At 38.0% G+C, this 15,735-nt stretch overlaps 1 protein-coding gene across 4 annotated transcripts in view; it reads right to left on the bottom strand.

Moving 5' to 3' along the window:
- Positions 1-15,735, bottom strand: part of KLHL2 (kelch like family member 2) — a 115,564-nt gene that overhangs the window by 91,414 nt on the left and 8,415 nt on the right. For 2 of the 4 annotated variants that reach the window (XR_004671261.3, XM_034959371.4), the window contains exons 2-3: positions 11,850-11,975; positions 3,002-3,108 (exon numbers count right to left, since the gene is read on the bottom strand). Coding sequence is in view for 2 of the 4 variants with exons in the window: in XM_034959371.4 (XP_034815262.1) it covers positions 3,002-3,108; positions 11,850-11,975 (233 nt within the window). In the remaining 2 variants the exon portion in view is untranslated. Of the gene's footprint in view, positions 1-3,001; positions 3,109-11,849; positions 11,976-15,735 lie in introns of those variants that run through there. The other 2 variants (XM_034959372.2, XM_034959373.2) reach the window with 2 other exon arrangements.

The raw sequence follows: 15,735 nt of genomic DNA, 5'->3' as shown, positions 1-15,735 counted from the left end.
AGGATGTGGAGAAACAGGAAGTTTCAAACATTGCTAGTAGGAATGTAAAATGGTACAGTAACTTTGGAAAAACAGCTTAGCATAATTTTTTAAGTATAAATTTACCATGTGACCCGGCAATTACACTCCTAGATATCTACTCCCAAAAGAAATAAAAATATATGTCCACACAAAGAACTGCGCATGAATATTCATAGCAGTATTATTCATAATAGCCAAAAATTGAAACAACACAAAAACATCCATCAACTGGTAAATGGAAAGTCAAAAGCAGTCTATCCACACAGAATGCTATTTAGCAATAAGAACAGCAAACCTTCCTTTGAAACATTCATGACACGGGTGAACCTCAAAAACATTATGTGAGAACAAAAATGTTCTAAAATTGATTTATGGTGATGGCAGTACGACTCAGTAAATTTGCTAAAAATCAGTGAGTTGTGCACTTAATATAGGTAATTCTTTTTTTCTCACTCTGTCACCCAGGCTAGCATACAATGGCACCATCTTGGTTCACTGCAACCTCTGCCTCCCAGGCTCAAGTGATCCTTCCACCTCAGCCTCCTGAGTAGCTGGGACTATAGGCTAGTGCCACCACACTAAGCTGATTTTTTATATTTTGATAGAGATGGGTTTTCACCATGTGGCCGAGGCTGGTCTTGAACCCCTCAAGTAATCCACCGGCCTCAGCCTCCTAAAGTGCTGGGATTACAAGTGTGAGCCATTGCATCCAGCCCTGAAATGAGTAAATTTTATGATATATAAAATATGCCTCAATAAACTAGTAAAAAAAAAAGTTAGGTACTCAATTCACATTTTGTGTATGTGCCAGAAATTAACATAGTATTCCTATTTTCAAGTACTTTAGCGCATAGCAATCTAAAATTTGGCTAAGTATAAAAGGTATATTCTCAGACAGAAACCAGTTGAACTGCAAAAGCACCTACCTACTAGTTAGTTGTAATACCCTATAAATACTTAGAAAATCAGAATGTCTTCAATGCCTCATTCCCTTCATTAGGGAAAGCTCACATATTCATAAACCACATCAGCTAAATCATGAAGCATAGAGAACCATTAGACAAAAACAGAAGAGGGAAACTGAAATGCAGTTTAGATTATAAAGCAAACAGAAAAGAGAGCTAAAGACATAATAAGCTCTCCTATCTCTACCTAGCATCCATTTCACTGGATGTCTAAGGCTCAGGGAGTTTGGAGACACTAAGTCTCCAAAGCCATTTGAGGGGAAAGAAAACTAACCTTGATCTTACAGGTATAAGTTAATCACTCTATTTTTGTCACTCTGTGGACAATAAAACATTTATCAAAAAAAAAAAAAAAAAAGAGCCTAGCTTAAAGCTTTCCAATCCTGTACAGAATATAAAGAAATTTAGGAAGTTAGAGTAAAAAAGAATGGTGATGATGACCATAATAATTACTGTCAAAATTAACTGATCATTTTCTATGCGTCAAGTGCTAAGAAATTCACACATATGATCTCATTTAATCTTTACAAAAACTCTAGGATGTGAGTAATATTATTATTCCCATTTTCCAGATGGGGAAACTGAAGCACAGATTAAGTTTTCCAAAGACCTAGTAATTCCAACAAGTAAGTGGCAACAGCAGTGTCATCTGAAGGAAGGCCACCAAGGGGACAGCACTTTACAAGGTAATTCCTAAAGTAGCCCAACACATTCCAGATCGAATCTTTCTCTTACAAGCCTTAGAGACTCTCTCTCTCTAGAAAAGTGTCCAGCAGTAATAAATAAGATGTAAATCAAGAGACTAGAGTGAACCCCAAGACATAAAAATCTGACTAGTCTCACTTCACGGGTATTGACTTTTCAGATCAACCTCAGCTCTCAGCTGAAAGGCAACCCTCCCAAACTTGGCTCAGAGCCCACCTGCTATCCTTCTTCATTCCTGATTATTTAACTCTGTTCTGGAAGAGCAAGATCATAAAAGGCTGAAAACTGAGCGGGGCTCTGGTCTCCTCACTACTCCCAAGACACTCAGAAAAGTTTTCACTCAGTCTGTCTTCTCCATCTGACCTTCTACACTCATCTTCATCTGTGTAAACCCCTCGATCCATCAGGTCTGGGGAAATCCTTCTCTCAGTGCTGCCCATCACAGCCCTCAACGTCTGACCACTGCTGTGAGCACTCAGATCTTCCATACACTATTACCTATTAAAGGGTGCACATCCATCTGCCTAGCTACACAGGAAGCTTTTGGGGCAGGAAGCATGTTCACATTGTTTTTGTATGCCTTGAAGTATCTAGTAAAACAGTAGCACCAGAAATACTTAATAGTTTCTAAAGTAAGAAGAGCTTTGTATTTTTGCTTTTTGGTATAACTACATTTCTATTTGTATTTTCTATTTGGCATACCAATACCCTAAGATTATAAACTCATTGATGTAACAGATAAAAACTTCATTTCTTTGTACAGTATATTTTAAAAAAGAATGAGAGTAAGGGATTCAAGTGTGACAGACATAAATTACTTCTTTTCCAGAAGTACTAAAATCATTCTATATATTTTCACAGTTGCCAAAGTAGAACGTAAGCTTGTAGATAAATCGCTTTATTTTCTTATATTTCCAAATGAAGGATATTAAATAAACATCTTTTTGTTCAATGTAACACTGGATGAAACAAATGTAAAAATCATTTTAAAAAATGTAAAGTGGTTTCCTTTTGTCAAAATAATAAAGTGCCAAAAAGCTATTATAAATGGCAGAAACTAATATACATAAGTATAACTTACAGGGAGAAAGTTGAGCATAAAATTGTGAGTGTACCTATGTATAGGCTTACTGACCCCCCACAATGCAAAACAAAGATGAGGAGGAATTTGGAACAAAGCAAGAACATTTTCTTCCACTATAATTCTTCATTTCATAAAAGTAAAATGTCAATAACAAAAGAAAATGTGGTAAGAAAAGCACAGATCTGAATACATTTTTTAAAATGCCCATAACTAAAATATTTCATACCTGTAAACATGGCATGAAAATAAGGACTACAGGCGGCCAGCACCACTCTATGAGCAGAAATTTCCATGTCTTCTGCCACAATTGTGACATCGCACAGCAAATTTTGACTGTGTAAAAAGCAGAGAGAAAAAATTTAAATGATATCAACAACGAATGTATTGAACATCCTATGCAAAAATATTACAGTAAAGCCCACTTTCATCAAGTGGAGACTAACGTAAAAGACAGCCATCCTTTGGGACATGATCCCTAAACATGAAGTACATAGAAAACAGCTGGGATAAAGGTCCAACATGCCTTGGACCCTCACTAAGAATCCTGCCTTTGAAAAACACAGAAATCTTCCCAAACTTGATTACTGATTTCTCAACCTAAAGGCAATTACTGGCAGCAAACCATCAATGGACTGCAAAAGAAGAGGCTGTCTGAATAAGAAGTAGCGGCAGAAGTGGCAGGTGTAGTCTGACATGAAGATGAAAAAAAAACACATACCGAAAACTAAATTGGGTCAAATACCCACCCCCTCTCAAAAAAAAAAAAAAAATCTTAAAAGACACTAGTTCATCAAGCAATGGTAAAATTATATTCAGTTACACTTGCTGCTTAAAAGGCTTTGCACATTTGAAGCTTAACTTAATCACAACATTTTACCAATGCAAAATATCTCATCCTTCAAGGCCAGAAAATATTACATCTAAAGTTAAAAAACACTTTGGCCAGGTACAGTGGCTCATGCCTATAATCCCAACACTTTGGGAGGCCAAGGTAGGTGGATGGATCACTTGAAGCCAGAAGTTTGAGCCCAGCCTGGCCAACATGGTGAAACCCAGCCTCTATTAAAAATACAAATATTAGCCAGGCATGGTAGACCACACCTATGATCACAGCTACTGAGGAGGCTGAGACACAAGAATCACTTGAACCTGGGAGGCAGAGGTTGCATTCAGCCAAGATCGCACCACCGCACTCCAGCCTGGGTGACAGAGTGAGACTCTGTTTCAAAAAAAAAAAAGCATTTTGTTACCTCAAAACCATTATTCAGCAACCATAATTATTATATCTCTAATTTTAAAACATCCATTATAATTCACTCAAAAACATGTGGTGAGCATTTTTGACATGCAATGCGTGGTGCCAGATCATACTCTCCAGGTAATTAATAATGTCACAGAATATTTTTAACAGAAAACGTTGCTGATGCTTATTCTAGAACAAGCAAGAAGGCTCCAAAGCCTAAAACCTGCCTTGCTAGTAGTCATACTATGAATGACTGAAACAGGTGTGGTGAAAGCAAATGTCCCTTCCACACCTCACATACCCAAGCACTGAATTTATGTCTATGTGCATAGTGCATGCAGGTCACACTTGGCACCCTCCTCTACTGTTCTATTTCCTAAAAAGGTGGCCTGCCTACTTCTGTAATTTTCTAGTAGCTTACAAGCAACATTTTCCATGAGCTTGACCAAGTCCTTGAAGTTTTCCACCTGTCCATACTGCTTGCAAACTTGTTCCCATAAAGTTCATGCCAAAACTTTTTGGAGAGCCTACTGGTAACTATTCTCCTTCCAGTTTAGGAGAAATGGAAGAAAAAAAGAGTACCCCAGCATCAGTGATGACTGCATCCCAGGGCCTCACTGCTGATGAGACTGCTATGCCATTTAGATTATGGTATGGCTCATGTGTTACCAGTTTAATGGCTCATGATGCTGTATGAGACATAAAGCAGGTCCCGTATTGGAGTCATAAAAGGTGGCACAGTATCACTAATTTATAATTCCTCCAGATCATTTTAGAGAACTGACAAAGTTTACCATCTGCTCTGAGAATATAAAACCATTCTGCAATTCTATGAATTCTATGGGTTCACATATAACTAGGGTGGAAAAGTCAGTGGTGTCAGCAGTGTTTTCAGGAAGGTACTATGCAAGAGTTTTACCTGCATGTATTATTTCATTTAGTGCCCACCACAATGTTATAAGGTATTATTTTTATCCCCAAATTTATAGCTGGGGAAACCAAGGTTAAAGTCTTCCAACTAGAGGCAGTGCCAGGATTCGAATCCACAGGCTGACTCCAGAGCCTCCTGACCACTACACAAAACCTAAAGCTATACGGTTTTAAGATCTGTTAAAGTTTGAATAAAACAAGAAAGAGAAATAATAAATAAATTATAAATAATTTATTTTTTGACATAATATATACTAGAAAGTATTTTTAAGTTCTATATATAGCTAATAAAAGCTCCAATTTTAGTGGGTTTTAAGCACTACCTCTACAGAATATTTTTAAAAATCAAAGTTTGTTCATTCATTCAACAAAGTACTGCAAGACCATCTCTGCCCTTAAGAAGACCAGCAGAAAAAATTGGCAACGCAAAAATTATAGGATAAAGTGGAAAGCACTGTAATAAAGATGTTATGGAAAGGTTGGGGTGGGGGGGCTGCATTTAAATCAGACTGGGGATCAGAAAGGGCTTCCTGCAGCTATTGGCCTTAAGCTGAGTTCTAAAAACAAGTAAGAGTTAGCTGGATCGAGAAGGAGCAAAAGAATCCCAAAGAGAACATGATGTACTATCGCATGGAGACCTGAAGCAGCAAAGCAGAATGCGGAACTGTGGGCCAAGAAGAGTGGGGACAGAGAAGGGTGGGAGCGAAGAAACTCTGGAGGGAGGTAAGCAGGGTCAGCAGAGCATGCATGGTCTCTCTAGAATAAAGCAATCCAGGTTTCCCTTTTGTGACCTGGGGATTCGAACACAACTTAAACATGAGTCAAGTGCATCTTTATGCCTATTTTCCTTTTGTCAGTAATCCCTCCTAGTGCTTTAGTTTCAAGATGGAACACAAGTGGAATTACACCTGAACACCTCAAAAATCACATAACTAATTACATTTGGTTTCAATTACAATTATTCATTGATCCAAACCTTCTAACATAATACCTGCTGGCTGTCACTTACATAATTAACTTGGCCTTACTGACTTATTAGTCGATGTTAGTTAACTAATAAGGTTAAAACACTGCTAAAATATTATGCAGCCACATCCTGGGTTAGGTCTCAGAGACACTTTACAAATTAAGGACATGTTTAGTTTTAGTATTCAATTTTTTATTTGTCTTCAGTAATAACATATTTTAAAACAGCATTCAGAGATGAGAGAGCTAACAAACTCTTACTAGTTTGGGTCACTGAGTATAAAATGAGTGTATATCAGTGTGTGTACATTGAGTCTGGCCCTTACCTCTTTCCAAATTTGCATGCTTACAAGAAGCTGAATGTTTTGAGTGAGACAGCTACGAATGAAAAGTCTGGCACTAAAAATAAGAAAAACTTCTTTTAGCAGCCCATATGCAAAGTCTTCCATGGTGAATTTCTAAATTTATGTTCCTATTACTTGAAATCTAATGAGGGAATAAACTGTAGGAAAAGAACGCCTCCAAAATAATGGTATAAATAAGTTGTTATTTAGCAAAATTTGCATGTATTCATTCACTTATCAAGGACTGTGTGAGCTTACCAAAATAAACAAGATTAACAGCCATGACAGTATGAAGTTTACAGTCATGTGAGGGAGACAGACAAGGAAATAAGTGATTATAAAATGAACCCATGACTTTAAGATGGGGCAAGTGTGGGATATTTGGAAACACACAGGAGAAGCTAGGCCCAACCTTATGGAAAAGCTTCAGAATGAAAGTGGCTTCTAAGCTCAAATCTAAAGGGAAAAGAACAGGAGTTAGATAGGCTTAATATAAAACTCAAATAGCACAGAATAAAGAAAGGCACTCCATCTCCTAAATAAAATTATATCATGAAAATTGGTCCTTCCCAGGAAAAAAAGAAACTGTTTTGAAAAGGTATGAAACATGCCTGAACATACTAAGGCATCCTTGGGTCTTCTGATATAAAATGAATGAATTCCTAAGACTGAGAAAAACCTGTCACTGCTTTTAAAATGCACGGTGTCTATCTTCTTAAAAGTAAAATATGTCTCACAATAGGGTGACTGTAATCAATAATAATTTAATGATACATTTAAAAATAACTAAAAGAATATAACTGGATTGTTTATAACACCAAGGATAAATGCTTGAGGTCATGGATATCCCATTTACTCTAATGTGATTATTATACATTATAAACCTGTATCAAAATATCTCAGGTATACCTGAAGAAAAAGGGAGACTCACTTAAGTTCACTGTTTAATTCACTTGCCATCTAAGCAACAAAGTATGAATTCATACAATAGCCACAATAACAATTTAGCCAAAATTCAACAGCCACAAATCAAATGTTTTTATGGATGCACATCAGATAATCTAATCCTAGTAGTGATATAGGTCCCATGATGCCTAAAATCCTGGAGGAAAAACACAATAACCATTCCTTTAAGAGGGCAGGTCAGGCTATTTTGCTTAAATATCTTCTGGAATGTTAAGAACTGCTGTTATGAACGAACAACTCAATATTTATGGGTTGTACAGGATATAAAGGTGAACATTTGAATTGCTTCATATGATTCATCCTTACTGAACACTTTCAACTCCTAAATATTAAGGATCAAACTTACATTCCTTGTAAATAAAGCTAATAGGTTGTGCCCCCACCACTAATACTCATTGAAATTGTTAAAGCTCAAGTACAGTCTTATCCTATAGCCTAAAAAACAGTAGGTTTTTTTTTTTTTAATTTATTTTAAACACAAAATGCCACCTTTCAACAGTTGCTCTTTGGTCTTCTCCAAAAGCTAGCAATCTAATTTTGTCAATAAAACTTATCTGGGCCAGCCTAGCCAACATGGCAAAATCCTGTCTCTACTAAAAATATAAAAAATTAGCTGGGTGTGACGGCACGCACCTGTAATCCCAGCTACTCGGGAGGCTGAGGTGGGACAATCGCTTGAACCCAGGAGTCGGAGGTTGCAGTGAGCTGAGATCACGCCACTGCATTCCAGCCTGGGTGGCAGAGTGAGATTGTCTCAAAACAAAGAAAAAGAAAAAACTTACCTGGGGTACAGTCTGCTTCTCTGTCCCCTCTATAGACCTAATACAGTGTGTTGCACATTATAAGCATTCTGTGAAGATCTATTGGGTTGATTTTGAAAATGTTGGTGTTTTGAAAAATTTCCCCCATCCACACTTGGGAAATTTAGAGTTAAGATCTGAATTTCCCACCAGAGATGCACTGCTGACCTAAAAGCCATCCTTTCACAACTCCAACATCATTAATCTTAGCATGATGCTCCGTTTCTCAAAAGCCTTCACTGAATCCCACTGCCCAGAGGATTAAGTCCGAATTCATCATACTATTCAAGCCTGCCACAATTCTGCTCTTCTCTTGCTTCCTAACCTTTTCTGCACAGACTCCCCAGGATGAACCCTTGATTCACTTTATCCAACAGATGACGTTTATTCCCTCCCTGGCTTGTGCAATTAATCATGCCAGGAAGACCTTCCCACTCCATCCCCTCAGTGAATCCTGCTGCACTCCCATCAAGGCCCAACTGAAGCCCACCTCTGTGGGCCGTGTGAATTTTCCCCATGAGAATTCTTTTGGGCACCCACGATTTGCACACTTTTTCACTGCCTCATCCTCCTCTCTGTATGTGTCCAGCAGCTCTCTAGACACTCAAAGGGCATGGCCTAAGTCTGATACTGTTTTTGGATCCCACACAGCCTTTCAGGCATATTAGCTGATTAGGTGCTCACCAATACTTGTTGAATACATTGCTTACATATGACTGCAGGGTTTTTAAACCAAATAATTTCAAGATATTCAAGCTCTTACCAGGCTGGGATATAAAGCTAGGTCTCTGGGCCTCCTGTCTAAAAACAATTAGTTTAAGAAAACAATAAAATATCATGTACTTTTTCTGTCAAACAATTTTAATTCTGTAACTTAAACCTTACAGAACTCCTGTCTTCCTACCCCCATTCCCACAACCACACCTTACATCAGCCATAACTGAAAGTGACTTTTATTCCTAAAATTTTGCTTCCATTAGCCAAAGGTTCACATTAACATTGTTCGTAGTACAGCTGTTGCTCTACCACTTTGAGGTTAGAGCCCAAGGGCAGAGTGGTGAGAACAAGGAAGTTTTCCCTTCCCAGAAGTCAGGAAACCACTCTCAGCTACCCTTTCTGGGCAAGAGGAAGTTGACGCAAGGACAGGAAATAATTAATGATTTTCAGCTGTATAAGGAATAGGCCTCTTCAGAGATTTTTTTTTAAAGAATTACTCAAAATGGCTATAAGATTTAAGAGTGGAAGGGAATGACATTTTTAAAAAGGTCTGATGAACTCCAACGACAGTCCATTTTTAAAAATACTGTTGTTGTTGGCGCCTTCATTAAAACAATCCAGGTTATAGACCTGGCAGCCAATACTCTGGCTATTCGAAGGTCATTCTTTGTTCTGAAAATCAGCATCGACTACCAGCCCAGTGACATACTAGCTGCTGAAAGGGTGCCACACAAATAACAAGAAGGTACTATCTCACAGTTATAGAGTTCACATCCAAAAAGGGGCAAACAGATGAATGAAGACTGGAGCTTATAAATAATCCTAGGGCCAGGCAAGGACACCACAGGGCTTGCAGGTAAGCAGGAAAAACATCTCTAGGCTGAGAATGTCAGAGCAGCACTGAACCTTAGACACCATCCTGTCCATTCCTCTCATTTTAGTCAGGCTCAAACAAGTAAAATAATTGGCTCGAGACCAGAGTCTGTCCCAAAACTCAGGTCATTCACCCCAAGGGAAGGAGCACTTGGTGTTACCTTCCCTGCAGTTTAGTGAGTCATGCCCAGGTCAACAGAGACCCACTCACATTAACACCAGCAGAAAGCCAAGGCTACCCGTGCCCCACCCATAGGAGTGGGGAAAAAGAACATTTGAATAGTCCTATTAAAAGTCAGTCTTTTTAGACTTCTCAAAGAGAAAAAAGAGCCATTAAAGATCCCAGTCTTAAAACAACCAGACTATTTTTCTTACTTTTCTTGCAGTTCCACTTAGTAACCAATGCATTTTACATTCTAATAACTACTGTCAAAACAGGATTAAAATCCTGAAACAGCACCCTCAGACTTGCTGGATTATCCCAGTTATATATTCTCCCAAAGAATAAGTGAAAACCCACATTCTGAAAATGTTGTCAAAGCGGTACTAGAAAGCAAATTAAATGATCCAATATTCAGTTTAACTTTCTCTTATCTCTCTCCAATCCATTCTCCACCCAGCAGCCAGTGTGTTCAAAATATAAATCTGATCAGGTCACATTCCTGCTTAACACTCTCCACTGGCTTTCTCTCAAGGCAACTCTTGATTAAGACCAAAATTTCAGGACCTCAGTCCAATGGCCCCTCCTACCTACTCAGCTGCCTCTCCTGTGTGATTCCACCGCCATGTGCACTGCAGCAACACTGTCAGTTCCTCCGATGAGGCCAGCTCCTTCCTACCCTAAGATGTGGCACAGCATTCCCAATGCCTGGAACACTGTTCTCCCTCTCCTCACTCCCATCCTGACTTTGTCCCCTTATCTTCTTTTCCTTCTAGATATCAGCATAATTATTCCTGTCTTCTCAAGAAAGCCTTTCCTGACCACTGTTATCCACCTTTCTAGCACCAGCAACCCTCCTTTGCAACACTTACTGTCATTACAGTATATTATTTTTGTGATTCTTTGATGAATGCCTGCTTCCTGCAGTCAGCTATGGGCCCACAAGGGTGGCAACCATATTTGTTCTTGCTCACCATTGTACCTACAGTACCTAGCAGATAAATATTTATTGAATCCCTAATTTAATTAAAGAAGAAACAAACAAATGATGGGCCTAAAAGGGAGAGCTTTTAGGCAGCACAGAAAGATTAAGGGAAGGTTTAATCCCTTCTTAGCCAGGCTTTCAGCATTTCAGATAGATATACGTAGAGTACTTTCACAAACGGAATGCTGGGAAAAAGCAGATCTTTCATAAAGTGCTAAGAAAATAAAACCAAGACTCTTAATACATATATTACCCTTTTAATTAAAAAAAAAGCTACTCATTTTTCAATCAATTTTTAATACTACTTAAAAGTTGCAGTGATCCTTAGTACACTTGAGAATTACCTCAGCAACAGGCAAGTCACTGCCCCCCAAAACTACCACCACTCCCACAAAACAATGGTTATATTTTTCTCTAAAAGTTTCTTTCCATATTCTCTGCCACAGTAAGTTAGAAGCCCTAGACCAGCACTGTCCAATATAAACATAATGCAAGTCACAATTTTATAGTAATCACATTAAAAAGGTAAAAAGAAACAAGAGAAATTTATTTCAATAATATATTCTCTTATTTTTAACTTTAACAGAAAGAAAATAGGGACAGAGTCTCACTGTGTTGACCAGGCTGGTCTCAAACTCCTGGCTTCAAGTGATCCTCCTGCCCTGGCCTCTCAAAGTGCTGGGATTATAGGCATGAGTCACCGCACCTGGCCTACTGTATTCTTTTTAACTCAAAATATCTAGTATATTATCATTTCTACATGGAATCAATATATTTAAAAGTATTAATAAAATATTTACATTTTTTTTTTTTGCATTTAGAAATCCCCTGTGTATTTTTCACCTCCAAACTATCTCATCAGACTAGCTGTATGTGGCTAAGTGGCTACCACACTAATAGAGGAGCCCCACACCATCCACACTTCTGATAAATTATTTGCTCTTTTCCTTTAAAAAACTTGCAGAAAAAGCTTTTAATGTTCTGTGTACCAGACAAAGCAACAATGGAAGGTTGATTATATATTCACTACAAACAACTGAAAAATAAAGGAACGAAACCAATGGTTGCATGTACATTAGTATAATGATACCTTCTTAATTCGTTCATGACTTTGAAAGCTTTCTTCATATGCCAAGGATTCACTGTCACTGGGCAGTGTTTTTCGGTATTATCATCTTTTGAATCGAGAGGCTTCTGATGACCCTGCTTTGTGCATCTGTACATAAAAGAAAAGAACAAAAACAGAAAAAGATCTTATTAAAGATCATTTAGTTCAGCTTATCAAGCTACAAGAGAGACAATGAATGTCTCCTTCCCCTACTTATTTAGAGGAAGTCTCATAGACAGAATATCCCAATGTAAGGTTAAGACAATTAAGAACAGTTTCTGATGGACACTATGGTTTCAATTAAAAAGTGGGTAATTACCTCCCTGGTGTCAAAGTTCCGTCAAAGATCAACACAGAATATTCAGCAGAAGTGGCTTAGCAGATATCTCCAAATAAAACTGTTGAGAAATGATCTTCTCCATTGGAAATTAACTTGCTTTTACAAACTTCTATAGTCATACATTATTAACAAACCAAGACAGAGCAGGATCATATTTTACACAAACTTCAGAAACTTAGAATCTGATTTAAATTTTGCTCTCTACCTGCCAGGATATATTAACCCCATATATTTTGAACTATACTAACAAGAGATTAATCGAGATTAATCATGTTAGTTAATAGTTATTGAGTATTTACCATATGGCAGCCCTGTGCTGAGTAGTTTACTTTCATTATTTGGTTAATCCTCATAACAACTCTCTGAGCAAATTACTATTATTATCCCCATTTAACAGATGAAGAGAATAGTTTGAGTAACGGGGTAAATGGTAGGGCTGGGTATGGCCAGTCTGATTCTCCATTTTGTTCTTTTCACTAATATTTCAATACCATTTCCTACACTGAACAGTGAATATTTAAATTTACATTTTTTAAGCACACAAGGCTATACTAGCATTGCTATATGAATTATTCTTTCAAGACTTAGGACATAAAATTAACCAAAAAAATCAGGGTCCCATGAGGAGGGGGGCAAGAATTAACTGCAAATTAATGAACACAAGACAACTTTTTGAAGCAATGGTTATAAAACTTTATAAATTTAATAAAAATCATTAGATTGCACAATTATAATGGGTGGATTTATGGTATGTAAATTATACCTCAATAAAGCTATTACATAAAAAATCAGGGCACCAATTTTTTAACTAGGCTTAAAAAATGAAGTCTAAAAATATCATACTTGTATATATATCAAAGAACAAGCAAACATCATTAATTGCTGCACTTCTCTTCCTTTCCTGACCCATTTCTAAAAGGATGATTCATTTTTAAACACTATCGTTCATTAATTCATTCAGCAATTTTTTTTAGTACCAACCATGTACCAATCACCACTCTTAAGGCACTTGGAATATACCAGTGAATAAAACAAAGATCACTGTCCTCATAGAGCTTGGAGTCTGGTGGGGGGAAAGGGAAAGACAATACAAGTCAGGGAAGCAACTGGCATGTTAGGAAATGGTGTTATGGAAGTAGAAAAAGCAGGGCAGCGTGAAGAGAGTGAGAAATGTGGGGATGGTGGAGGGGTGTAATCTGCAGTAAATAGGGTGCTCAGGGAAGGCCTAGTTGAGAACTGAGATTTGAACAAAAGACTAGGGGGTGTGGGAACATCCGGATGGAAGTAGTAACTACAGCAAAGGCCAATATGTACCTGGTATGTTCCAGGAACTGTGACCCATGCAGCTTTGGCAAAAGGCAGGGGCTGAGCAGGAGAGGGGAGTGCAGATCACAAAGGGCCTTTTAGGATATCCTAAGGCCTTTCACTTTGAGTGAAATGAGGAGACACTGCAAAAGAGTGATACAATCCGACTTATGTTTTCCAAAGACCACTTTGGCTGCTGGTTGAGAACACTCTACATGGGTCAAAGATGAAAAGGGGGCAACTATTTAGCAGGATATTACAATAATTCACTAAGAGATGACAGTGGCTTAGGGAGGATAGTCGCAGTGGAGGTGATGAAAACTGGCTGGGTTCTGGACATTTTGAAGATACAGCCAATGAGATCTGTTGAAACAACCATATGACATGTCAAAGAAAGTCAGAATGACTCCAAGTCTTTTGGCCTGAACAAGAGAAAGGACTGAGTTTCTGTTCACTGAGATGAAGAAGGCTGCAGGTGGAAACTGTTTGAGATAGGCAGAGATCAAGAGCTGTTTTTATACCTAATGGTTTTAAAACATCAGACATCCAAGTGAAGGCATCAAATCACCAGATAAATATTGGAGTCTAGAGCTGGAGAGAAAAGTTTAGCTGGAGGCAGAAACGTGGGAATCACTGGTTACATGGATGGTACACGAAGCCATGAAACAGGTACTCAACATGAATATAACCTCTAAAATTAAGCAAACCCCAAACCCCAGAATCAGCACTAGTTGAAGCACCTGACTCTCTGAGGGCTTGCCTACTACTAGTGCACATCAGTTCTACTTCCTCACCGCTTGAGAGTTTTTAAGAGGCCTAACAAATGAATTAACGCAAGGCTTTACCTCCACAGGGAAAGCCTACAGCTGAAGTGGGAGAATAAGGAGATGCCACTCTACTCCCTATGCCCTCTTGAAGGTGTGTGTGTAGGGAATTAGTTACACCCAGTCTAAGAAAGGAAAAGCACTGATAAGTCTAGAAACCAAAAAGATGGCAGAACGTTCACGTCTGGAGGGAGAGAACTGGAGAAACACTTTATAGTATAAGACAGATATTCTCATTCTACCTGTAAAGGAAACAGTAAAAAACCAGGGAAAGGGAAAACTGCATAGATATATGCAACCCATGCAAACTTTCTAACCATGTAACACTGCATGTCTATATACGATAGCAAGGTAATACTTATTCTATATTTGCTTCTAGTTTAATAATTTAGAAGGTGCAACAAAGGAAGAATGTTATACTGAGGATTAGCAAAACTATCATAAAAGAATTTTCAATGCTTGAAAGTGGAAGCAAAAGCAACTCTGCCCCAGAAAGAATGTCATGATTTAAGAGTCAGGAGTGTTTATATTTGCTTAAGAACTTAGGAATTAAAATTCCCTGCACTGGAGAATTCACTTTAAGACAGCTGCCATACAACAATCAATGCCCATATTGGTGCTCTCTTAAACCTATTTTCAGCTCCTCCTTTTTCTGATGTACTACAGAAACCCTGCAAAGAAGACTTTATTCAAAGGCTTAAAGGAATAAGTAAGAAAAAACACTGAATTTTGTTAAGTGTTCTCTGTACTGAGAGTCACTTACAAATACATCACCCCTTCTGCAAACGTCCATTTTCAAAACGAATGCCCTTTCCATAAATTTCCATTCCCTGTGTGGCTTTGTGTTAGATGGCTTCTCATTCAGAAGCAGAACAGAAAATGATGCATAATGTCTAAAACTATACATGTGAGACATATATACATATACATACTAGGAATAACTAGTTAAGTGAGAGGTAAAGGTTTACCCTTTAGGTTGTACCACATTAAATGAAGAATTACACCTTTGCCCTGCTTCTCTTCTGAAGCAAAGTGCTAGCCTTTTCCAGAAAAGCTTCTCATTCTGAGAACTGTCTCCCTTAAAATACCTGAAGAAGATATTTTTCCAAGTTCCTTTCACCTTTAAGTCTTTATGCAACTCTTAGACTCCTCAAGTAGTCTGGCAATTATCCAATAGCCTATTGTTATCAACACATACTCTAAAATAGTTGAGGTTTCCCAGGGTTTGGATCCCAGTGTACTGCTATGTTTTATCATAGATATCCTAAAGCCTTCCTTCAGTGACTGACTTCTGCAAATTCCCAGCTGTGGACACAGGTGGCTTCTCAGATGAGGTGACTTACTGACTCTGCCTAAGAATACACTATTGATGATAACTGAATTCTCAGACAGGAAGAAA

The sequence above is a fragment of the Pan paniscus genome, chromosome 3 (genome assembly GCF_029289425.2).
Source record: "Pan paniscus chromosome 3, NHGRI_mPanPan1-v2.0_pri, whole genome shotgun sequence".
In the NCBI taxonomy this organism is placed as follows: domain Eukaryota; kingdom Metazoa; phylum Chordata; class Mammalia; order Primates; family Hominidae; genus Pan; species Pan paniscus.
The sequence above is the reverse complement of the archived record's forward strand: the minus strand, read 5'-3'. Positions and strand labels throughout refer to the sequence as shown.